Genomic DNA, 26,758 nt, shown 5'->3' on the forward strand with positions numbered 1-26,758 from the left:
TTCGATCTAGAAACAAGCACGAGATTCGAACATCGGTAATTTGGGCTCATTTCAGTAATAATTAATTTCTAGATTATGTTTTGGTTTGATTTTATTATAAGACAGTTAAGCGTGGAAGTCGTTCGTGCTCCACACTGAGCTAGTACCAAAGTACATTTTTAATAACTATAAAACTGGTATAACTGGCAACTGGCTTCTGTTTGGCCCTACCCTGTATTTAAGACCCGGAAGCATATAGAAAAACACATATTAGAATAAAATTCTGTAGTGGATGAGAGGAGAAAAACCATTTTTCTCCAAAATATTTTTGGTTACGAATTATTATAGCTGAACTAGCTGACCCGGCAGACTTCGTAGTGCCTTAATCGATAAAAAAAAGAAAATTGTTATTTTTATTTAATTCCGAGCATTTTCATATTTATCTACCTTTTAAACCTTCTCTGAACTTTCACAAATAATTCAAGACCAAAATTAGCCAAATCGGTCCAGCCGTTCTCGAGTTTTAGCGAGACTAACGAACAGCAATTCATTTTTATATATAGAGATAATAGATAATGCTGGCCGTGCTTTGGAACCGTCCCTAAATACATAATATAAAATAATTTACTTATTTAAAGAAACAATTCTACATTATCCGTCATACCGTGAGGGCGTCAAGAACCTTCATTGAAGAACGAATTTGATCACCGTTATTACTCAATAAAGTTTCAACAACCAAATACTACGAGTATACAGAATACGAAAAAGAAAATACAAAAACTCATATGCATATAAAAAAGTAGAAAAACTTTTTATTTGTATAGAATGTTTTCTTTTTTTTTGCGCAATCAAAGGCAAAAATTACGTAATGGGAAAACGGAAACCGCATACCAAATTTGTTTTCTTCAAAAAGCCAATTGTGTTTGTGGGAGTTCATCCATGATGTTCAGTGAATTTGGAAACGGAGAACTCATATTTAATTCAATGAATTTGTAAAATTGGGAAATTTGTTGGCAGCCCTTTGGCAATAAATCTACGGTGGTTGTCCAAAACCAATCGTACACTCTTAATGAAGATTAAATACTTATAAAAAGACATTCAAAAAAATAGACAGGAGGCTGCCTTACTCTTTATTTTTTATAAAAACTTATATTGAGTCATTAGGTCAAGTCTTCATTGTATAGTATATACCGAATTTTCCACCCGTCAAGCCGTCGCGGTAGAAATAGGCAGGGCTGTGGTACTTACCATCGGTTACCATCTTCATTATCTTGCCCTTCTCCCAGTCACCTGGGGTCAGCGCAAACATGTTTTCTCCTTCCATATTCTTCTATCATATACCATTTCTTCGCTCACTCCCCTCTTACCCATATCGTCTTTCACGCAATCCATCCATTTCTTCTTAGGTTTACCTCTTCCTCTATATCCTTCCACATTCATAGAAAATACTCTCTTACCAACCTCACTTTCATTTCGTCTCATCACATATCCATACCATCCTAAACGCGCACTTCTCAGCTTCTCTGTCACAGGTGCCATTTTCAGACTTCCTCTAACATATTCATTCCGTATTCTATCCATTCTCGCTACTTCACACATCCATCGCAACATTCGCATCTCTGCTGCATGCAATCGCCTTTCATCGGTTACCATCGGTTACCATCGTGGTCTTAAAAGCGAAAATGGTAAACCTCAATCACACATCTCTCTAATGGTGAATTCAATAAATAAATTACAGTTTCTTCAAACATAAAGTTATTTATATAAAAGTTTGTTCAAAAATAAATTATCAAACATGTTCTTCTAATATTAACATGACATCATATTAATATAATTAGCATGGGCAGCGTTTTGGCTCTACACCTGGCATTGCTGATGTCCATGAGCGACTGTAACCACTCATCATCATGTGTGCCGTATGCTCGTCTGCCTACCAGGGCAATAAAAATCATATAATTTATAGAGCATAACGTCGCAGATACGTTTGCTTGTATGCTATTTATTTGCGTTAATTTATTTGGTTACCTGGTTTCTCGCTCTCCTTCTCCCCGTTGCGGTGGTGGTGTTTGTGTTTCCTGTGGGAGTGTCTGCGGGCGGGCACGTGTACACCCACAAACACTGTGTGGGCTCGATGGCCTGAGAACAAAGATACATTTTTGTCTAATAGAAATTTTACTGGTGGTAGGACCTCTTGTGAGTCCGCACGGGTAGGTACCACCACCCTGACTATTTCTGCCGTCTAGCAGTAATGCGTTTCGGTTCGAAGGGTGGGGCTGCCGTTGTACTGTTAAAACTGAGAACTTAGAAATCATATCTCAAGTTGGGTGGCGGCATTTGCGTTGTAGATGTCTATGGGCTCTGGTAACCGCTTAACATCAGCAGGTGGGCCGTGAGCTCGTCTACTCAACTAAGCAACATCGGAATAGATGTGAAAAAGTTTTTATTCAGTAATATTTATATATCGCTTCGGTTATATCTCATGATTGACCGATAAAAGGGAGATTTTCGACGCTCTGGAATGGTGCGTTAGGAAAAACAAATGGTATACAAACAAACAAATGATATAAAAATGGAAGAGAAACAATCGATAAACAACATAGGCCAAAGCAGCGAAAGTGCATGATAGTTGAAGGAAGTCTTCACTCAAATTTCGACCCAGTCATAACTTATCTACTGGATTGGTTACGATTTAATTTGGTATTTGAAAATCTAAATTGTAACATAAATGTTTATTATAATAAAACGCATATCATAGAACTAAAAGTGGATCGAGTAAAAGGAACGTCAAACATAGAAGAAAGAGAAAAAGTTATTCTTTGTTGCACGTAGCCATGAATCTTCGATGGATATATAAATACTACTGGAGATATAATGTCGTCCTGCAGGCGGCAGGTCGTAAAACTCACGCCAAATCCTTATGTAGCGTGATAAGAGGACATGCTGCTCTGACCGCCGGTAGGGCGTGTTATGAACCCACACGAGTAGGCACCACCATTCTGCCTATTTCTGCCGTGAAGTAGTAATGCAAAGGCACAGCATCCACAAAGCTATTTGAAGGATGCGATAGCTGTTGTACTATAAAAAACAGACTTAAACCTCATGTCTCAAGTTGGGTGGTGGCAGTCATGTTGTGGTGTCTATGAGCTCCGTAAAAACCGGGTAGGATCTAAGTTTCTAAAGTTTCTTTCTCTCTTCTCTATAGGTCTAAGGATCTATCTAAGGATCTAATCTTATTGGTGGTAGGACCTCTTGTGAGTCCGCACGGGTAGATACCACCACCCTGACTATTTCTGCCGTGAAGCAGTAATGCGTTTCGGTTTGAAGGGTGGGGCAGCCGTTGTAACTATACTGAGACCATAGAACTTCTATCTCAAGGTGGGTGGCGCATTTACGTCGTAGATGTCTATGGGCTCCAGTAACCACTTAACACCAGGTGGGCTGTGACGTCGTCCACCAATCTAAGCAATAAAAAAAATCTAAGTTTCGTAATCTAACTATTAAATAATAAAAAAACCTTATTGGCTATTCCCGCAATACCTATTTTTGTACCTCATGTTTGGTGATAAAGTTTAATAATTTCAAAGGCATGTCTGATACTGAATTAAGCAGTAAATTTGTAGTCTTCCTCTCGTCCGGGTGAATGGAGTTCGTCGATCACGATTTGCATTCTATTCACGAATCCATGAATTTCAAAGGCCCGACCAAATAAAATGGACAATCTTTTGTTCAAACCAAGGTTTTAATTTTCATTACATTTCCTAAATATGTATGGTCGATTAATAATACCTATGCTCTTTTATGACCTTCAAAACATTTCGTAATTGTATGGTAAAACCTAGGTAAAACATAGGAAAGATCAAATATTCAGAAAGATAAAATAGGATTATAAATATAAATACAAATTAATAAGAATTCAGCCAGCTTTCTTGATATTCAATTTAGACGTCTTGTTCTGGTTTAAAGCAACTTACGTTGACTATAAGTAAATAAAGAAGCAACGCTGAAGTTTTTCTTTTTGAACTTCGATAAGTGAGTTTCAAGTCCAGCTTAAGTTGTAGAGAAATAAAATCTTATTAGAGAGCGTGACCACCGATAATATGAAATACTAGCGACCCGCCCTCGCTTCGCTTCGGAAACATTAAAACACACATGAAACCAAAATAAAAAATAAAAAAAGAAATAAAAAAAGTAGCCTATGTTCATCAGGGACAATGTCGGCTTCTAATGGAAAAAGAATTTTTCAAATCGGTCCAGTAGTTTCGGAGCCTATTCGAAACAAACAAACAAACAAATCTTTCCTCTATAATATTAGTATAGATCTGAAACATCGGAATGTCTAGTGATAACGAAATTCCGGTGGTCAATTCTGCGAAGCACTGCTCTTGCTGTGGCTAGTGTTAGCAAATCCTCTCAGACTGAGCCAGTGAGCTCACCTACCCGTCCGGGAAAAACTCAAATAGTGCCTTAACCTAATAGCCCAAGAGCCCGTGGGCGAATACCTGTATGTATTTGACCAGACCTGAATTTTTGTACATTGAGACCCCTATACCTACCATGCATGAGGTGGGGACTCACTAAGCTCAAAGTGGCCGACGGGCCGAGCGCTCAGGTAGGACAGGTATCGATTTTTGACGGACTTTAAATCCATTTGACCACGTCTGCCGTTTTGAAATTTGAAAATATATGATTATTATTATCGGAAAATAAGAATGGCAGACCGTTATCGCGCGGTTTACTTTGTGGCAGACAATTTTGAAAATACTAAAAAAATAAAATTTTGAAAGTAATTGACCAGATCTGCCATTGATATGTTGTTTATTGTAGTCTTAAAAACTTATATTGATCACGGCAGACGTCTACGTTGCGTACACACATCAACATATTTATAATAAAATCCTAGCTACTACCCGACCAGATGTATATGTTTTCCGTTCACTGTTTTACGGCCGTTTTCAATAACCTATCTATCCCTAGTTTCGGTTACTAAAGATAGACAAATCTATATTTTTGTCCTTACTTACGTTCCAATAACCTATCGACGGGCAGCAGTTCCTATCGGATTTATCTATCCATCGTCGGGAGGACGGATAGCCTGCTAAAGATAGAACGCTCATACAAATCGTGCTTACTTCCGTTTCAATATGAGTTTTAAGTAACTCTCCGGTAGGCGGCGCTATCTCTAGTATGGGCATTCGCTTATCTGTCAAAATCGGCCGGTTACATGTTTATCTTTCGAAAGTAAATCGCTATAATTTAATAATTGTTTCTCTTCATATTGGCATATTGTAGCAGTGATGATAGTGATATGGAATTATTTCAAATGATAATGGATTGTGATGCAGATAGTGATAGTGAGGCCGATATCATATGGTTAGGAAAATAAAGATCGTCTGAATTACATGGCGAAGATCAATAATTACGAATTTGACTATAGATTTCTGAGCAAAGGTGTTGTGAATGAATTGATTAATTTAATGAGACCATATTTGAGTGTAACGTCAAAAAGGTAAGATAAATTTTAACCATAAAAGTACTCGTTATTACAACTTATATTTGTTTGTAGCAATAGCAAAATTATACCTAATTTTTGTTGTTTTACAAAATCACACTCAACAGGAATTCTATAATACTGCTGGATTCCCATGGTGCCCTAAATAACATTCATATACTAATACAATAACCTGGTAGGCTATTTACCTTCATTCTTATTACACACTGATACCTCTACATTTTATATTTGTGTTACAGATTCAAATATAGGAGAGGAATTTAGAAATAGAAAAAGAGTATTTTGAATGTGTAATTTGTGTGCAATGCATCATTGATGTTTCAAAATGTTGTTGCTTGGGTCTACTCATGATACAACTATAATTAACCATTCCGATTGAAAAGGTATTTCTTATTTATATTACCTTATTTATATTATTATTATTATATATTATTATTATATTTTTATTTATTTATATTATATATTTAGGTGTTTATATGAATTTAATATGACACTATTATAATAAATTATATACATATCAAGAGAACATTGATAACAAGGTGGACTTGGAAATTGCTATTTGCTTGCCGATAGAGGATATCCCCACAACCCTATCTTTTAACGTGATTAATTAACCCACATACTCAATCGGAACGATTTAAAATGAATCACATATTAAAACAAGAAATACTATAGAGAGGTAATCTTTTTTTTTAGTTAAGAGCTTGTTATACTGTATTGTAAAATAATTTAAGCGAATAATGTATAATTTTCAGATGCATTGGTGTTTGTAAAAGAAGACTCCCTGTACATCATTGAAAAGTAGATTAAAACTAGAAAATATGCAAGCTGTTATTATAGCTGCCATGCTGCATAATATCGTCAGAAGTATGAATTTAGAGGAATTAGAATCAGAAATTTCAGTCGCAGATACATTACAGGAAAATAATATAATTGTTCGTAACAAATTTTCAAAACTTACATCTGAAATACAACTATGTACTTATAAATAATTGCTTCCAAAGATAATTTATAAAATAAACTCCAAAGATAATTTGACTATTTTTTATTTTCCAAAATGATAATTACATGGTAGTTAGTACATGCAAGATATTTAATTTAGAATTTGTACATATACTTAAAAAACTATCTAACATAAAATTATTATTGCCTACTTAATTTATGAAATTTAATATTCCTTTTAAGTAATTTTTAATTTTTTAAATTATCTAAATCTAACTTAACTTTTGCTACAACAATCTCCTTTTCTTTATTTTCCAAGTCAAGTCTCTTTTTTGCTATTAGATATTCTGCTAATGCATTGTCCCTATGCTAGCCTTGCATTTCTTTTCTTCCATCTTGTTTCCGCTTGGCTGTAAAAGTGTTAAAAATATTATATGTGACCTACAACAATGTGCATGCTTTATCCAAAATTTCATCTGCAATCCTTACCACCTCCAGCCTGTAACAAAGAGCATAATTATTTCAAATACTACGGCAACCTGAAGAAAAAATCATGTTTATCAATGTGTTATTAGAGACAAACAATCAACTAATTATACTAACCTTACTAAGGTTGTTTCTTATGTTGCCGTAGCGTTCTTTAAATTTTCCCATTTTAGTCGAAGCTGCGATGGAGTTCGTGGGAAACGACGAATCGACGAATTAAAATCATTTACAAGGGTTTGCCAAGCCTGTTCCTTCAATTTATTGTTTCTGGCATTTGTTGCCTTATTATTGAAATGTTTTTTCGCCGCCACAAGTTCTGCTAGAATCATCGTCTCATCTTTTGTCATGGGTGCTGCCTTTCTTGACTGAAAAAGATATATTTTCTAAACTTGAACTCAAAGTTTTCAAAGTAAAATTATTATTATCAATGTAGTTCATAGATACTTACAGAATTCATTTTATTTCACTGTAGCTCTTTAATTATAAACACACTTAGAATTATAAACGAAAGTTTTAAAGCGTTTTGGAGGTAAGTCATCATCTAATATAGTAGATAAACAATAGAAAAACAAACAAAAGAAACTGATCACTGCATATTGGCAAACGGACTGTCAAAACGTTTCGTTTCATAATTTCGACTAGGATAAAAATAGCAATACGTCCAATTTAAAAAAATCTACATATGTTTTTATTACTTTTTGTTATAAACAAATGTGTTTATGATAGTCTACAATATGCTGGTTAAATTATAGTTATAATTTAGAATAAAATAAAATAAGTCTTGATCCTGATGTTGTTTCGTATTTGTAGTAGAACGAAACGTATCAAGAGGCTCGGATAAATCGGAGGGAAGAAGCTATCTACTGTTGGTTAAAGAGAGATAGCACTTATCCGTGATTGTGAAACGCAAACTAAGGACAGATACGCTCTTGCTGATATTCGGAGATAGCTATCTATCCGAAAACTCAGATACGTTATTGAAAACGGCCGTTAGAGGAATAGAGTAGGTACCACCACCCTGCCTATTTCTGCCGTGAAGAAGTAATGCGTTTCGGTTTGAAGGGCGGGGCAGCCGTTTTAACTATACTGAGACCTTAGAACTGATATTTCAAGGTGGGTGGCGTATTTACGTCGTAGATGTCTATGGGCTCCAGTAACCACCTAACACCAGGTGGGCTGCTCGTCCACTCATCTAAGCAATAAAAAAAGGTAGGGAAAAATAAACAAAGAGGAAACTGTGAAAGTATTTTTAATGACATTATCGATTTTAACGTTTTCAATCCGGCCACTTAATTATAGTTGATCCAGTTTAATTGAAAACGAGTGTTCGCTAGGAAGGAAATTCGGATCGATCCGACCGGTGTGTCATCTATATTGAGATGTGAATACACGTGATCCGGTCGCGCCCGCTGCTATAAATTTACATGTAATCGATTATGTGTGGTGTCCTTTTAAAATGTGTTTTTGCTACATATTTGTAAAACTGGGTCAACGTAGTAAATTTGGTTTTGTGAGTGTTTTTGTGTTGTATGTTTCACGGAAACGTATGCTAATTGGTGGTTGGGAGTCTTGTAGAGCCACACGGGCAGGCATCACCACCCTCCCTATCTGTACTGAAAAGCAGCTTAACTATTTCTGCCGCGAAGTAGTAATGCGCTTTGAAATATAAGACAGCCATTATACCATACATCCGCGGCTTAGACCTCATTTCTCAAGTTTTGGCGGCATTAACGTTGTGACGTCTATAGGCTCCGATGAACTGGGACTGCCACCAGAAACAGTTCGCCCGTGCTGTCTTCTTGAGGAATTATTACATTTTAATTCAATACAAAACCGTTCTTGTTAGTCAACATCTTAGAATAATAATGTTGGCGAATAAGAAAAAGTATTCATCTACAATCCACTAAGTTTCTTGCCGGATTTTCTCAATGGGTCGCGATTTTGATCCGGTGGTACTGTACTGTGGAAGTATTGCTTTTCGGTCAGTATTAGTAAATTACTTCAGGTTGAGCTCCGTGAGCTCATCTACCAGCCCCAGGATAGCTGGAATACCCCTTTAGGCTACCAAGGAATGGGTAAGCAAAAAAGAAACTTCATAAGAATATATATTCTTCAATATTCCCCAACAAGGTCATAATAGCGACATGGCGTCGATATATGCAGAGAATTAGCATTTTGCAATATCGCGATTTTCTGGACAAGTTGAAGCTCATCTGTAGGGAAAATACAATACGTTATCTATATATATACTAAATTATTAAGGATTATTGACTAACTCTGAATACTAAGATACTATCTATCTTCTATCTATATATATAAAAGTGAATTGCTGTTCGTTAGTCTCGCTAAAACTCGAGAACGGCTGGACCGATTTGGTTAATTTTGGTTATGAATTATTTGTGGAAGTCCAGAAAAGGTTTAAAAGTTAGATAAATATGAAAATGCTCGGAATTAAATAAAAATAACCATTTTGTTTTTCCTTTGATGTGTCCCCAGTCCGTCGGATTCCTTTTATTTGTTTTAAGTTTATTTTATACAAAAGTTTAGGTCTTTTATTTATCGATTAAGGCACTACGAAGTCTGCCAGGTCAGCTAGTTTATCTTATCTCTCTTATAGTTCTAGTGGAGTACTCGGGGACGAGCATTTTAAAGAGAGAAATTCTAAAGTGAGTCCTTATTATTAAGCATGAATCAAACCCAAAAAGGCAAGTGTTACTGTTAAATGGTCACTCACTGACTGGCTTCTTACTCCTCCGTCCGACTAGATTCATCAATTATTACATAGTTGTAGAAGCAATATAGATACAGTATTTCAACTTAATCTGATGACAGCAAAAACGTAAATAATTTTGAACCCAACTATGGCACAAAAAAGTGAAATTAGTCTTCTTTACTTACCAGTGTTCATTGAATTATTCAAATTCGACCGTAATCACTGACGCCTGAAGATTTGGATTCATTTTACGTACACCATTTTATATATTATTTAAAAATAACTTTTCTTTTTACGCAAGTTAATTGGTAGCGTTTTGTATTTAAAAAAAAACGAATATTTTATAATTATTCATAGCACTAAAAATCATCAATAGCTATTAATAAAAATAAAAAAAAATCGGTTAACAAACAGAGCAGAATTTGCTACCGAATTGTTTTGTCTTTGTGTATTTATTGGTATACCTACCTATTCTACAAACGATTGTATAAAACCTTGAGAAAAGCAAAAAATGTAATGCGCTAACCACAATACAATGTAATATAGGCCGTATTCCGGTAATGACAATGTTACTTTCGCGTAATTGGAGCTAAAATTACTTTTTCTATTATCATGTTTACTGTGTCATACGGAATTTACGTTCGCCTTTGAAACATCGAGTCTACGCTATTAAATTGAGTAAGCTTAGTACCTTTGTAGACTACACAAACATGGGCTTTAAAGCTCATAAGCCGTTTAATGAAATGGTTGAGAATAGCAAGAACTTTTAAGTTGGTATTTGTTAAATTAATTAAAAATGTTTTAGGTTTACAAAAATTAATAATCAGATTTTTAATTTTTTATTCGAATGTAAGTAATGATGTTTGAATAAATGAGATAAAAGAGACAGATCTCTGTAAGTCTGAAAAAAATATTCTTTTCAGTTTTAAGAGGAAACGAATTTCTTATCTATTTTAAGCGCTGCTTTAGACAAGAGATAATTATCGCTTACTAAAAAAAATGTGTCTTCAGCATTAAATTGATAACATGAGTTTTTTTAAAAGAATATTTTTTTAAATTAATATATTATATTTTATGCTAAAGCCAACGAGCTGAGTATTTAGCGGAGCCCGTAGACATCAAAGTGTATGCCACCAGCCACTTGAGAATTATGTCTCAAGGTATAAGTTCTATGTCTCAGTTCTATACTAAACAGCCACCCTTTCCATCGAACTGGAACACATTACTACTTCGCGGCAGAAATAGGTAGGCTGGTGTCACCTACCGGTTCGAGCTCACAGAAGGCCCCTTATGAATGGCTCTTTCTTCAGGTGTCCCTTTTCTCAAAAGAAGAAGAAGAGAGAAGAGAGAACATTACTTAAGCCTGCAGCTCATGACCTCTGCCTCGATAGGCAGGGAGTTACAAGCCCGGGCAGAAGGGAATCCCCGAGTGCCATCCCGCGCCCCCGTGAGGAGACGCGACGACCCGATAGATTCAAACTAGAACACATTACTGCTTCACGGTTGATTTAGGCTGAATGCTGGACCTACCCGTGAGGGCTTACAATACGCCCTACCACCAGTAATGGCTGATCGGTGATCGCAGTATTCTACTCTGTGAACGCTGCCTCGGATTCTCAAGTCCATCTCATTTGTTTGAAATCGATTCAAAGATTATGCGGTACCGTTCTACCACACACCCAATTAAACATCTAAAGTATAATAAACAAATTTCACTGATCATGACCCGACGCAGCTCTTCAAAAACAAGTCCCTTTCGCGGTAGCCTATTTACAAGGCAAGCTTCTATCGTATACAGAAGGTCAGTATGTACTTAACCTTAAAAGCTGACTTTGAAGAAGCTTCCACCGTAAGAGGATAAAAGACGTAGGTTTTACAAATGTTTTAGACGGCAATTCTTACTATATTTAGACGATATTTTTATATATTACATTTTTGGATTCAAAATTGACTGTGTTGTTTAACGGTTTTATATCTTCAAATTTAAGAGCGGCTTTAACGGTAGGCAGCGGCTTGGCTCTGCCCCTGGTACCACCGAAGTCCATGAGCGGCGGTAACCACTTACGATCAGGTGGGCCGTATGCTCGTCTGCCTACGCGGGCAATAAAAAACAAGAAGCTTATATTCATTGTTTTAAGGAATCGAAGATCTCGCTTTTTATCAATTTGGCGGCACGCACGGAATGTGACAATAGTTAGTTAGCACGACATTTAAATTTCGATTAATACCACGAAAACTGAAGCATTGGAAAGGTCTGAAATAATGACAATAAAAAACGCTAGATTAAGCCGTAAAAGTATTTAAAAATGTTTAGTTTTCGCGAAAACTGAATAAAATACCTACTAGACCGTTCATATAATTATCGGTCATAACATAATTATCGGTCATAGCGGACGGTGATCGGTCTTCAGTGGTTGACAATAAACTATAGTAATTAAAAAAACTTCTCTTACTCAAAATGAATATTGTAGGCAAAATGTTAAATAAAGCGTTGGATAGTTAACTAGATTACGCGCGCTATTGACTTTGTTATTGGTCCCTTCAGGTAGGAAAGTCAAAAGCCTGTGGCCCCTTTTGTCGTAAAACGCTGTACAAAGTCTCGTTTCACTGAAATTATTTTTAAAGAATACTTCGATACAAAATTGTTCAACGACACACCTATACGTTTTTTTCCTCAACAGAAAACTACCTAATCACTACACATTGACGTTGTAGATGTCTATGGGCTACAGTAACCACTTAACACCAGGTGGGCTGTGAGATCGTCCACCTATATCAAAAAAAAAAAACGAGTGAATCCCTATATCACTATTGGAATCAATAAACGTACATTTTATGTAATAAAAGAAAATTATTTTCCGGTGGCGAATATTTTACACGCAGACTTACCGAATTTTCATTTTCCTTCAGAAGAACAAAAAATATATATTGATAAATATGTTGAAGTCGATTCTAACAGCATGCATTATTAATATATCGCCGTCTAATTTCGTGGTTCCATTAAAAACTTTATAATTAAAAGCTTTGTGACTCGTACATAGATAGATAAATGCAAATGTTGTGGTTTTTATGAAAATCCGAAATGAGTTTTTGATGAAAATGTGAGGTTTCGCAACGACTTCAGAACTAATTTTGATTTATATAATTGTCTATAAGCTACGTAGTTTAGGTGAATTCAAATTTATTGATTGATTTTTTGTGATGGATATTGTGATCATTACTTTTGTGTCTAGAATTCTTGTAAATTTAAACATCATTTACGATGTGAGGATACGTTCTGATATATTAACGGTCGACTGTCGGTAAAATGACTTAATCATTTTGCTATGTAATACGATCAATGTTTTGTTATACCTATTCTTAGTATAGAAAAATATATTTTTAAGCTATTGCACAGCTTTTATCGCGGGCCTTGAGTGCAGCGACCGAATCATGAAATTCCGTAACGAATAAAACCTAACATCTCTCACTCTGCCTACCATGTAGCTCGCGTTCAACACATTCACACGTTGCGCTTGTGTAGTGTTTGTGAATAAGCGAGTGGCGTGACGTTACACTGCATGCGCATCATGAAAAGTCTGTCCATCTCTCTCTCGCGCGGTCTAGCTTATGAGTGTGAAGGGGACAGCTAAGGTTTTGCTTTTATTAATGTTTAATATAGCGTGGTCTTGTTTTATTATTGTTTTAATATTAAATTATCATTGTCTAATTATAATCGCATAAGTTGATAAAAAATGCTATGCAATAGCTTTATCGCGGTAATTCCCGAGTGCCACACGTTTTTTTTTCTTCAGCGGATTCTACCGTAGTACAGCCTATTTTTTTACGCCCTGTTCTTACTTGGTAATACTCCACTTGTGAATAGTAGTGTTTTAGCGATATCATTCTCTCAGTTAGACCTTAAGTAAATAATGAATATGATAAATAATCTCGTTCCAATATAAATATTGAACAATCTACTGTTCTAGTTTTTTCACGAGATATTAGGGTTGGTTTTTTGAAAATGTCCACATATCGATACAATTATTTCTCTCTCCTCAACAACTGACGTCATATCAAACATTAATAATACAATATAATGTCATACTGATACACTAATTTGATTCGAACTATTTCGAATTAGTTCATTTGAATGACTTAAAACGATCGATGTTATGTCATAATCGAGTCATTGCAATCTTTAAATAAATTAATTGTTTAATTATTTGAGTTAAGAACAGCACTTGAAATTATTTCTTGACATTGTCAACGACCTGCACTTAACAGTAACTCCACACAATTACCGTCGCTCAAGATTATTGTAAACTAGCGACCCGCCCTCGCTTCGCTTCGGAAACATTAAAACACAAATGAAACAAAAAAAAAAAAAATTTTTTTTTAAAAATGTAGCCTATGTTCATCAGGGACAATGTCGGCTTCTAATGGAAAAAGAATTTTTCAAATCGGTCCAGTAGTTTCGGAGCCTATTCGAAACAAACAAACAAACAAATCTTTCCTCTTTATAATATTAGTATAGACAAACAAACGAAAAAATGGCAAGTGACGCGTTTGACCTTGAACTAGTTCAAGGTCAAATCTTGCGATATGAATTGAGAATGATTTTTCTTTGCTATCCGGATGTAATAAGAACTACTTTCGCTTAATAGTTTATTTAGACAACATAAAATGGTCTGTTTAAGTAAAGCATTCAAAGGACTTTCGACGTGAACCATTATGACTAAAGTATCCTGTAGTAAGCTATCCTTAAACTACTATATGTTTTTCAATTAAGTCTATGTTAAAATATGTCGAGTCTCATAATGTTTTGTTTTTTTTGAACACAATCCTTAGTCAAATGGTGAAACTGGAAAGGCCTCCGGGCCACCAGTAATCTTTCATTCATAAAAATAAAAAGTCAAATCTTTCGATGAAGAATTTTAAATTTATATTGTTTAAAAAAAATTTGTATGCATGCTCTTCTCACCCCACTCAACCCACTCGAAATTGATTGAATGCATCAGTCTTTTAAGGCTAAATACAGATAGTCCCTGTATACAACATCTGCCCACTATATCTAGAGACTTTCATGTGGATGCATTTCGGATGCCTTCGCGTCTCCATTCCGAATGGTTCCAGAATCCTCAAACTACGAAGTGAATATGGACTCAAGAAATAACATGTTTCTATCTTTTCTTCAATGTGGAATGCAATCGACTGGTGGTAGGACCTCTTGTGAGTCCGCGCGGGTAGGTACCACCGCCTTACCTATTTCTGCCGTGAAGCAGTAATGCGTTTCGGTCTGAAGGGTGGGGCAGCCGTTGGAACTTTACTGAGACCTTAGAACTTATATCTCAAGGTGGGTGGCGCATAGACATTGCAGATGTCTATGGGCTCCAGTAACCACTTAACAACAGGTGGGCTGTGAGCTCGTCCACCCATCTAAGCAATAAAAAATAAAAATCGAGCTGTGTGGAATCTTGTATATCAATTCATCTTGGATATCATGTATATCTTGTTAATTTGATAGCGAAAGTAGTGGACAACTTATATCGAAAGCTTAATTGATTAAAAATATAAATTAAAAAGCCTTTATATACCATAATTCCAGCTCTGTGTTCTAATTGTAGCGGCACTGAATGACGCGAGCGAATCTCATTTATCGAGTAATTGATAGAATTAAAATATCGATAAGTCTCGAACGAACCTAGTGCCGTCCCCCTGACCTAATTATGTTGCAGTTGGAACCGTTCCCTCCACGACGCTAGGTAATTCAGTGACAGTTTGATCGAGGCGGAAATGGAAACCTGATGGTAAGTGATTCACCGCCGCCCACGGTCACCAGCGTTTGCGCCAGTGCGTTGCCTACCCTTCAGATAAGAATATGCTCTTTTCTTAAATAACCCAATGTCGCAGTTGTTGGGGAAGACCGCTGATGGCAACGAATTCCAGAGATTTACTGTGCGTGGCAGAAAACTGTTTTTAAAACGCATTGTAGTGGAACGCCAACCATCCAGATGGTGCGGATGATAGTTCTGGCGAGACGATCGGTTGCGAAAATCAGCGGCTTCTATTAAATTGAACAACTCCTCGGAACACTCCCCATTGTAGATTCTGTAAAGTATGCATAGGGAAGATAGATCCCTACGCAGTGCCAAAGGATCTAGCCGATCGGCAAGTTCAGGATCGTCGACAATCCGAGATGCCCTACGTTGGATTCGGTCAAATGGAGATAGCTGATAACCCGGAGCCCCGGCCCAAAGGTGGCAACAATACTCCATGTGAGGCCTCACCTGCGCCTTATACAGCTTAAGGCGGTGAGCCGGCTTGAAGTACTGTTTGGCCCTGTTGAGTACTCCGAGTTTTTTGGAGGCCATTTTAGCCTTGCTCTCCAAATGACCGCCAAACTGGACAACACTCGAAATGTCTACGCCCAGAATGCCCATGTTCGGCTTGGCACAAAGGTGAGTGTTTCCGAAGAGTGGCGATGTGACAAAGGGGGCTTTTTTAGCGGTAAACGCGCAAACTTGAGTCTTAGAAGGGTTAAACTGGACTAGATTTAGTCCCCCCCAATCGGAAATCTTCATAAGGGATGATTCGACTTCAGACACAAGTTTGTTCCGACACTCATCGACGTGATCCCGAGAGATATTGCTGCGGCCGAAATACAGAGCATCCACGGTACTGTCATCCGCATAGCAATGAATGCCACTGGTATGCAATAAATCATTGATATGCAGAATGAACAATGTCGGGGATAACACGCAGCCTTGGGGAACACCAGCATTTACGGTCCGGGGGTCCGAGCATGAGCCGTCTACGACGACTTTAACTCTCCGTTCCGCAAGGAAACTGCCGATCCACCTACAAAGTCTCTCAGGAAGCCCATAGGAAGGAAGCTTCGATAGTAGGGCTTTATGCCAAACCCGATCGAAAGCTTTCGCAATGTCCAAACTAACGCCTAGTGCCTCACCCCTACTCTCAACCGCCTGCGCCCAACGGTGAGTTAGTAAAGCCAAAAGATCACCAGCTGATCGGCCTTTGCGGAAGCCATATTGGCGGTCGCTGATCAGCTGGTGCTCTTCCAGGTAGCCCATGAGCTGGCGGTTGATTATGGATTCCATAATTTTGGAGAGTAAGGAGGTGATAGCGATAGGCCTGTAGTTGGACGGATCTGAGCGATCGCCTTTTTTAGGGATCGGGTGTACTAGAGCCGTCTTCCATGAATGTGGGACAACGCCGAGGACATAAGAGTGTCTGAATAGTGCTTTCCGCACAGCACACTGTGTGAAGCGGACGTCCGCCATTGTGGTTTCACACCTCGGGATGGTAGGAGGAGTGTTCCCCCTGTCGTCAAGAGTCGAGTTTTCCGCAAAGATAGAGCCAAGAAGATCGGCTTTCTCCCTTGCGGAATAGGCCAATGAACCATCCTCCCCGCGCAAAGGTGGAAGCGTCGACCGACAGAAATTACCCTGGACAGCCTTGGCGAGAGACCAGAACGCACGAGAGCCAGATGGCAGGCGTGCCAGTCTCTCGCCAATTCTCCCAACGTAATTTGATTTTGCCAATGCAATTTGCCTCTTAAAGCACCTGGAAGCAGAGTTGTACTTCTTCTTGAGTGAGTCAGAGTTTACATCCTTAGCGGCCTTTGCCCTAGCCCAAGCCTGGTAGCATTCCCGCTTGCGACGATGTGCGTCACGGCAGGACCCACCAAACCAGGGCCGAGACCTGCCACCGACGGGTACCGCTGAGCTAGGAACAAACAATTCCATGCCCTGCAGCACGACGCCGACAACCGAGTCAGCGCAGGTGCTAGGATCCTCTGACTTGAAGCAAATCTGCCCCCATGGGTAGGATGCAAAGAAAGAGCGCATCCCGTCCCAGTCTGCCGACCTGTAGTGCCAAACACGTCGTCTACCAGATGGAAGTGGTTGCGACGAGACGGTGAGAGGCACCACGCTCCGAACTAGGCAATGGTCCGATGACCCGAGAGGAGCATCGACCCATACCCGAATGGGTTCGGGGCGAGAGGTCAGCAGAAGGTCCAATAAGGAAGGCGAATGGTCTTCCACATCCGGCACACGTGTGGGAGAAGGTACCATCTGCGTCAGACCATTGGCAATGGCAAAATCGTGAGCAGACCTTCCCGCATGGTCAGTACGTGTTGACCCAAGCCAGTCAGAGTGGTGGGCATTAAAGTCGCCCAAAACCACAATTTCTGCGGTAGGAATCTGCTCAAGTATTTTGTCAGTGGACACCTGCAGGTGCTCGAAGAGCCGGTCAATTTCCGAATTTCCGCTATGAGACCTGTAAAGGCACGCGTAGACGCGAATGTGATCCTCACAATCGACGCGCACCCAAAGGGTCGACAGGTCTCTGCCTTCAAGACTGCTGAGCCTACGGTAACAAATTCTCTCCTTGACGTACACACACACGCCTGCGCGTGGCACAAAAATATGCTCCAAGCTATAGGCCGGGTACTTTAGATATGAAGTGTCAGTTGGGGAGGAAATCTGCGTCTCCGTCAGGAAAAGCAAATCTGGCCTCTCCGTCTCGAGATGGTGGTGGACGGCATTTAAGTTCGAGTCCCTTGATGTTAGAAAAATCCACTGCTAAAGTGGAGGGGGACTTCCTCGTTATTGGGCTCAGTTTGCACCCAGCAGCTGTGATAAACGACGCTTGATGTGCCCCCCCAGAATACGATGGGCAGCCTGAGCCAGAGCGAGAGGATAGCATCTCTCGCTCTCGCTCAGAGAGGGATTCTCCAGACTCTAAGAGACTGGTACTCTCCTGGGGTATTTTATTTGTATCACTCGTCGCCATCACAAAAATCAAAAATAGCATAAGGGGTGGGGAAGGAAAGGGAAGGAGAAAGGTCACAGAGGGTGAGGAATTGTGGGACAGGGAATAAAAAGACAGGAAGGGGCCAACTGATACTCATTCCCACACGCAACGCAACAGTCCCTAGAAAATCTGTTGCGATACGTGTAGTATAATGAAAGTGCCAGTTGCTATTTGGGCCCCGAGGTAGAGGGATTAGGGCGCCGGGACTCTCACTCACCAGTCGAAACGCGGTGGCCTCTAGGAGGCCCCCACTTCACGCTGATTTTCTGTGAGAGGGTAGTGTTTCACCGGTCGATCCTGCCCGCCTACGTGCTACAGCGTACTGCAGACTTGGATCTACTACTCTAATTATTTTTTATTGGTTAGATGGATGGACGAGCTCACAGCCCACCTGATGTTAAGTGGTTACTGGAGCCCATAGACATCTACAACGTAAATGCGTCATCCACCTCGAGATATAAGTTCTTAGGGTTCAGTATAGTTACAACGGCTACCCCACCCTTCGAACCGAAACGCATTACTGCTTCACGGCGGAAATAGGCGGGGTGGTGGTACCTACCCGTGCGGACACCCAAGAGGTCCTACCACCAGTGATTACGCAAATTATAATTTTGCGGGTTTGATTTTTATTACACGATGTTATTCCTTCACCGTGGAAGTAAATCGCGAACATTTGTTGAGTACGTATTTCATTAGAAAAATTGGTACCCGCCTGCGGGATTCGAACATCGGTGCATCGCTTCATATGAATGCACCGGACGTCTTATCCTTTAGGCCACGACGACTGGTAGGATCTATTAAGAGTCCGCGCGGGTAGGTACCACCACCCTGCCTATATCTACCGTGAAGCAGTAATGCGTTTCGGCTTGAAGGGTGGGGCAGCCGTTGTAACTATACTGGAGACCTTAGAACTTATATCTCAAGGTGGGTGGCGCATTTACGTTGTAAATGTCTATGGGCTCTAGTAATCACTTACCACCAAGTGGGCTGTGAGATCGTCCACCCATCTAAGCAATAAAAAAAAAAGCTCCCTGAAACTTTTATAAACGTAACTGTAGTTTGTTTGCTTGTGAGACTTCGGGTTTGTGTTTCTCATGTGATCTCTGTAGGTTCTGATAACCACTTTACATCGGGTGGAATGTAAGCTCGTTCACGTATCTATGCAATAAAAGAGTAAGCAAACCTTAAAAACCACGCTAACCAATATTGAACTATAAATAAATCTTGTTATTAGATTTGTTGATTAAAAAACATTGCTGCAACTGTAAATAAAAGACGAAAGTAGTTTAGTTGCGATAATAAAAAATAAGCCCAAACACAGTCCGATAAAATACATTTCACTATAAAACTGCAATTTTCCTTCTAATTCTCTAGATTTAGACTTCAAAAATTATCACAGGTATAGAGCATCTACAACCATTTCCCCCCCTCAAGACGTGACTCGCATCGAAACCAGCGCTGGTACATACAATATATTATTATATTTCCATTTAAAAGGAATCCTTATAAATGCTTCGATTGTTCCAAACGTTGTCGGCTGAATGTTAATGCAAAACAAGATTTCGTTAATAGAGTACTTGCTTAATAGGAGCCGGACCTTTGGAGCTTAGGAAATTGTTAAATTGAAAATTTCAAATATTTTTTTTTGTTTTTTTTTAGGTGTGATATTTTCGGTGTAACTCGACATATGCCCTAGTTAAGTCCTCATGCGCAGTCAAGGTATCAATTCCGTACATGTTCCCGCGACTTCCACAGTAGCAGTAATGGAGGAATAATAAAAAGCAAGCACCCAAAAAAGTATTTACTTGTGATGAGGCATGAGGAACGTATTTTGTATATATAATAATATACTTTTTATATATATAATAAGCAGTAATACGTTTCGGTTTGAAGAGTGGGGCAGCCGTTGTAACTAACTAGGTATATTCGACACCTTGGAACTTATATCTCAAGGTGGGTGGCGCATTTACGTTGTAGATGTCTATGAGCTCCAGTGGTCACTTGGCACCAGGTGGGCTGAGAGCTCGTCCACCCATACGAGCTATAAAAAAATATTGCACGACTGAATTCACAAAAGTAGTTTTAATTATGTCTTTTTTTCCCTACCTAAATGAGTGTCTAGAGATATCATATAAGCGTAACCTTAACTAGTAGGTGAGCTCACGGGGCTCAAACCTGACGATGTTGCTAACACGAACCCTAGCAACAGCAGTGTTTCGCAGAATCTACCACCGGATCGGAAACGCGACCACTGAGAAGATCCGGCGAGAAACTCAGTGGGCTGTGTCTGTGTGTTAATTTACTCGCCGAGCTCTTCGTAAGCACGGCTCTTGGTAGGGTTCGTTTTAGCAACATCGTCAGGCTTGAGCCCACGACTGGAAGAAACCTATGAAAATATAAAGAGGAAAATAGGTGCTTTGGTTTCTGCAAAAAATGTCTCTTAACACCAACCAGCATATCAAATTTACCTTCAAAATCTTGCTCTGTGTAATCGTGATACGTTTGTTTCCTGGCTGCTGGGTCGGTCGGGGCTTCCTCATCATCAGCTCTCGTCTCCATGTTCCAAGGTCTGTGGGCAACAGGAAATTTGTACAATTGGACAAATTGTTAAATTGGATGTCAGGAAAAATTTTCAGATGTTCTACAAAATATTTTAAATATACATGAAATTAAATGATCACAATGTAAAATTATATATTATAATTATTCAAATTCTTAAATCTGATTATTCGATACAGTGTGAAATGTTATTATCCGCAACACGCTTCGTCAGATTACAGAAATAGAGTTATCAGCAACATGCTTCGTCAAAAAGTACAATACTTACTTTCAGCTGCAATGTATTGCTGCTTTCAATATATTTATAATTATTATATTGTATAGTAAAATACTCCTCTACATATGTGGATAAAAATATGTTTATGTCTACGAATAAGCATCATCTCAAAGTTGGTAATTAATTCCCTGCGCTCCCGTTACCACAGTTCGAAATTTTTTGATGAAACATGAAATGCCTGCTTTTCCAATCAGTGGTTCATCATCATTTCTACATATATTTTTTATTGATTAGTTGGGTGGACGAGCTCACGGCCCACCTGGTGTTAAGCGGTTACTGGAGCCCATACACATATATAACGTAAATGCCGCCACCTACCTTGAGATATAAGTACTAAGGTCACATTAGTGCTTCACGGCAGAAATAGGCAGGGTGATGGTACCTACCCGTGCGGACTCATAAGAAGTCCTACCACCAGCAATTGCGCAAATTATAATTTTGCGGGTTTGATTTTTACTACATCTTGTTATTCCTTCACCGTGGAAGTCAATCGTGAACATTTGTTAAATACGTACTTCATTAGAAAAATTGGTACTTGCCAGTGGCATTCGAACACTGATGTATCGCTGGATACGAATGCAATGCTTTTAGAGGTTTTATTGTTAATACAAAGTATAATTATTGTTTTTCATAAGGATCTCAACCTTTATGAAGATTTTTTATTTTTCATTCCCAAACACTACTTTAAAATATGAGTGTTATTACAGTGTGGGAATACTCATAGGAGCCCATTAAACATTCATCTGGAAAACATAACCATTGCCTGCACAGTATTAAGATGTCAACCGATCAGATTGACGAGTTAACTTCCCAATGGACGGTAAATAGAGTCCGTATGAACATCTTCAATACTAGGTAAAAGCCAATCCTCAATCTATTGCTTAGGAAACGATTTATCTTTTCTCATTTCCATAAAGTTTACAGATTACACTATGTGATTTCAGATGCAGTTAAGGAAAACCAAAAATAGACCAAGCTCGCTGCTATATTATTATGGAAAAGTTCAGTCGATAAATAAAGTTACAGATCTAGGAAACTTCTCCCGGCGTCGGCAAAGATTGAATCCGAGTTTTACTTGGAAAAATAAGGATTTAACTTTTATAGTTTAAATTACGGTCTCCGGTTTACTTGGAAATGTAATTTGGAGTGAACATAAATTGAATCACTTATCTGAGGCAAAGAGTAAATTTGACAAAACCGACTAACTATTGAGAATTGAGTTGGGTTTGCGTCGGGCTATGTTATTAAAAAACTCTCTTTCGTTGAAAAAGAGATTCCAACAAAATCGAGAGGGATATAACACGATATACAAACAAACTAGGGACTCGCATAAAACGATATCAATGATCGATTTCTATTGGAATTATTTAGATATCAGTTTTTTGTTCCTATCATTCCTCGTATGGATTAGTTTAATTGAAATAATACCTAATAAAATTTCATAACATTATTTAATTATTTCTTTAGATTATTTATTGTGTACTAGCTGACCCGGCAGACTTCGTAGTGCCTCAATCGATAAATAAAAGACATAAACTTTGGTATAAAATAAACTTAAATCAAACAAAAGGAATCCGTCCGACGGGGGACACGTCAAAGGAAAAAAAACAAAATTGTTATTTTTATTCCATTTCGAGCATTTTCATATTTATCTACCTTTTAAACCTTCCCTGGACTTCCACAAATAATTCAAGACCAAAATTAGCCAAATCGGTCCAGCCGTTCTCTAGTTTTAGTGAGACTAACGAACAACAATTCATTTTTAAATATTTAGATAGATATTACTTTATTGTCAGTGCTTAATAATAATTAAACTATGTTTTCGTACAATAGACAACAGTGAAAAGCAGTTTCAGAACCGGAGCGTGAATAAAATTAATATTCAAGCCTAATAGTATTAACCGCGAAACGTGATCAAAAGCTGCCCGCTTCTTAATCAAATATCTGTGCACGAATTAAGTTTTAGAATCTCCATTTCATTAACCGAGTCGTAATCTTAAATAATCGTTTGAAACAAGGACGTTGACAATTCAAGAACCCGTAGAAGATTTGAAATATTCATGTCGAATGCGAAATTAAAAGTCACCAGGTATTTATCACAAGCAGTTCTTGTAATTTCATTAAATATATAGTTAAGGTATGTATTCTCTGGTGAATCCCTTATTTTCTGTTTACGACAACTATGGGAAAAGATGGGGTGTTCCATCATCTTCTCTTCATCTATGCTCCTTCGCAGTTATGATGACGTAGTGTGGCACAAATTGGGGTCATGTCCGTGGTGGTCAGCCCGCGTCTCTTGACTACGGGCTCGACTCCCTCCTGTTTCCTCTCTCGCAGTCACACCCCACACCAGTGGCCTCTCAGATATTATGGTACGTTTAATCTACAGATCAAATAGATTGCTTAGCTCAATATGATTTTTATTTTTATCAACCTATTATGTATTTTCCCAGAAGACCAAATTTAATTTACCTAAATCACTATGGTTTTAATGGATTGTTACAAAGCATACCTTAACGTCACGTGATGGGGTTACTATACAAAGTTTTACTAAATACTTTTTTATTGTATAAAATCGCATTTTCGATAGATGTCTTCTACTGTCAAATCCAAACTGTAAAATATCTTTACGTATCGATGAGTTGAACGGATCTCAGTCGTACAATCCAGACGTTAACAAGATAAGTCTACTCTTCGGAGTGCGTTGGTTATAAGAACTGATTTCAATGTTCATTTCATATATCCTTCAAAAACAGACGCACCCAAGCCGTAGCCACAGTGATGCTGTCGGCTCAGCTGTAGGTACTTCTTGAAGCGTTCGCTCGGTCAGGAGAGAGGAGGAGTCCTCAATCCTGGTTCACCTAGTCTCCGAGCACTGAGCAAATTTCCTGGATGATTCGTAGTCCATTTTTTTTTCTACCTAAGCTTAGCCTAAGCCTAGCCTTGAGAGGCTATTTCAGCGTAACCTTAGCCAGTAGGTGAGCTCTTCTTCTTCTATATCGTTCCCTCACTACTGAGGATCGCGACCACATGCGATGTACTTCCAATGCGCCCGATCATGGGTGGCATGGACTGCACGGTACAGACTACCACCGAGTGCTTCTCTTGCTAGATCCGACCAGGGTAGGTGAGCTCACGGGGCTCAAACTGGAGTGATGCTAACACGAACCCTAGCAAGAGCAGTGCTTCGCACAATCTACCACCGGATCGGAAACGCGATCCACTAAGAAGATCCGGCGAGAAACTCAGTGGGCTGTGTCTATGGGTTAATTCGCTCGTCGAGCCCTTCGTCGCAAGCGACGCGACGGGTTCGATGAGGACGGTGACCGGTGCTTGTGGTACCTAAAATCACCGTTAATTGATCGGGAGGATCCGTAATGACGTGACGTAGTCCAACTGAAGGATATTATCATTGAAGGAAATAATACTTTATCGAACGTCAACGCTACTATGATATTTTTAGCATGAAAAATTATTTTACTTCATGTACAGTGTTGTGACCAGTTGTGACAAATAATTTAAATCTGATTTATCGCAGAAGTTCGCTGTGACTCTCAAATTTCATAATATCACGTTAAAAACTTCAAACTTTGCTCGAAATTTATTACTGCGAATATTGAGTAAATCTTTTTTAAAAACATACGTTTGTCTTAATTCACGACCAGAATTATATTCATAGGTTGAAATCGGTTGAATGCGAATACTTATCTAATCATTATTGAGAGTTTAAATCGTTTTTTAATACGCTTTTATTAGCTTCATACGTATGTTAGTATGTAACGGAATCTTTGAACATGATTTTGACCCCTTCAAAACATCGGATTAACTCGAAATTTCGCATACTTATTAAGGAGCGATGACAATTCAATATTTTAAACAGTTTGATCCGTTATCCTTATTAGGATAATCAGTATTAGCGATTTTTTGTTTTCCTGAGACCCGGCGTGTCTGCGTCAAGACCAAGAAGGGAAACTACCAGGCGCGCCGATCACCTATTTCTCGGATAAGTTACCGACTGATTCAGAGGTATTTTTTTGAAATTAGAAAAAAAAATTGAAATTCAGCTAAAAAATGAAAAAAAAATTGTTTAAATTAAATACGCTTTTATAGAAAATCCAACAAAAAAATTGAAAATATTTTTTTATATATTTGAATTAAAAATAGTGTAAGAAAATATGATTTTATTGTATAAAAGCGTGGGCTCACGCTTTTTTTACAATAAAATTCAGGATATAATATTTTTAGTTTTTTTAAACTATTATTTATTTTCTTTTGCGAAAGGACCTATTATCTAAATATATATTAAAGAGTACTTAAAGATAAACGACTACTACTTACTTGTTTCGAGTATGGTCCTCGGATATCTTTTTGTATAAATAATTATCAAAACCCACACTTTTGAGCACCATCACTATTTCCTTTTTTTAATGATCGATTATATAATTACACTCACTTAAATTAAAAGAATAATTCATCAATTAATTCAATTATTATACTCCTTAATCCTGGATCGTTGACAGTGTTTAATGCTTGCTACATGTCGGTATAATACATCTTATTAGGTATAATGGATCAATAATATTAAGTTTTATACCGGACTGAAACACAAAAATCTAAATATTTTTGTTTTTTAATTAAGTAATAATTATTTATTCGCAAATCAAAAGAACAAAAAAACGCAACAATAATAAAATAATGATAAATGTTTTGTTTTTAATGACGGCGGTTTCTGAAACTTTATGCCGAGATTGCGTTGGCCAAATAAAATATATAAAAAACTCAAGTCTAGAAATTCGAAATAAAAAAAAAAGTCGTCAATTTTTTATTTTTTATTAATAACATTTATATTTAAAATTGTTTTTTAAGATTGAATATAGTAATTAATTATTATGCAGTTGTTTGGCAAATTAAAATCAGTCAATCTAATCAGTACCGTGCTTAACGAATATTCGCGAAAGACTCTGGAGCTACTGTTCGTGTCGAATATAAAATCATGTCAGTCGCGTAAAAAGTTAGTTTTGTCCTTAATTATAATTGGTTAGTATGAATGCATAATTTATAAGTTAATGATTATGACGTTAAGCTTTGACTCTATTCTTTACGGAAACCCTTTTATTTTATATAATTCAGTGTTCAAATCCCGCAGGCAAATACAAATTTTTCTAATGAAATACGTACTTAACGCTTCTTCACTAATTACTTCTAATATGAAGGAAAAACGAAATCTGTAAAAGTCTTAATATGCGTAATTACTAAACGATTGAGATATCGATCTCGTATTCACGTTTTGTCTGCCAGTTTCGGTAACCACTTAACACCAGGTGAGCTATGAGCTCGTTCACCCGTCTAAGCAATAAAAAGAAAAATACTTTCCTATATACACGGCATTGATTTGGCAAAAAATCCATAAATATCTCTAATCATAAAACCCTTACTACAATCTAATTTTATGAAGATTAATGAGTTTTTCTAA

The 26,758-nt window shown here is 37.9% G+C and overlaps 1 protein-coding gene and 3 long non-coding RNA genes across 5 annotated transcripts in view; 2 read left to right on the forward strand and 2 right to left on the reverse strand.

Annotated features, from left to right (window-relative positions):
* Positions 1–26,758, forward strand: part of LOC134198741 (uncharacterized) — a 434,518-nt gene that overhangs the window by 246,471 nt on the left and 161,289 nt on the right. The window lies entirely within an intron of this gene.
* The window catches only part of LOC101738350 (sodium bicarbonate cotransporter 3), a 64,772-nt gene that overhangs the window by 9,884 nt on the left and 28,130 nt on the right, over positions 1–26,758 (reverse strand). For both annotated transcript variants that reach the window (XM_038010665.2, XM_062668080.1), the window contains exons 2-3: positions 20,918–21,018; positions 2,005–2,115 (exon numbers count right to left, since the gene is read on the reverse strand). In XM_038010665.2, the coding sequence (XP_037866593.1) occupies positions 2,005–2,115; positions 20,918–21,008 (202 nt within the window). In that variant the 5' untranslated portion in view covers positions 21,009–21,018. The remainder of the gene's footprint in view (positions 1–2,004; positions 2,116–20,917; positions 21,019–26,758) is intronic.
* Positions 4,919–6,521, forward strand: LOC134198739 (uncharacterized). Its single transcript, XR_009972897.1, has 3 exons — positions 4,919–5,485; positions 5,728–5,871; positions 6,244–6,521. It is a non-coding gene; the product is annotated as an uncharacterized LOC134198739 (long non-coding RNA).
* Positions 6,519–7,921, reverse strand: LOC134198737 (uncharacterized). Its single transcript, XR_009972895.1, has 3 exons — positions 7,365–7,921; positions 7,034–7,281; positions 6,519–6,929 (listed from the first exon to the last, which is right to left on the reverse strand). It is a non-coding gene; the product is annotated as an uncharacterized LOC134198737 (long non-coding RNA).

The sequence above is a fragment of the Bombyx mori genome, chromosome 4, assembly GCF_030269925.1.
Source record: "Bombyx mori chromosome 4, ASM3026992v2".
NCBI classification, from domain to species: Eukaryota; Metazoa; Arthropoda; class Insecta; order Lepidoptera; family Bombycidae; genus Bombyx; species Bombyx mori.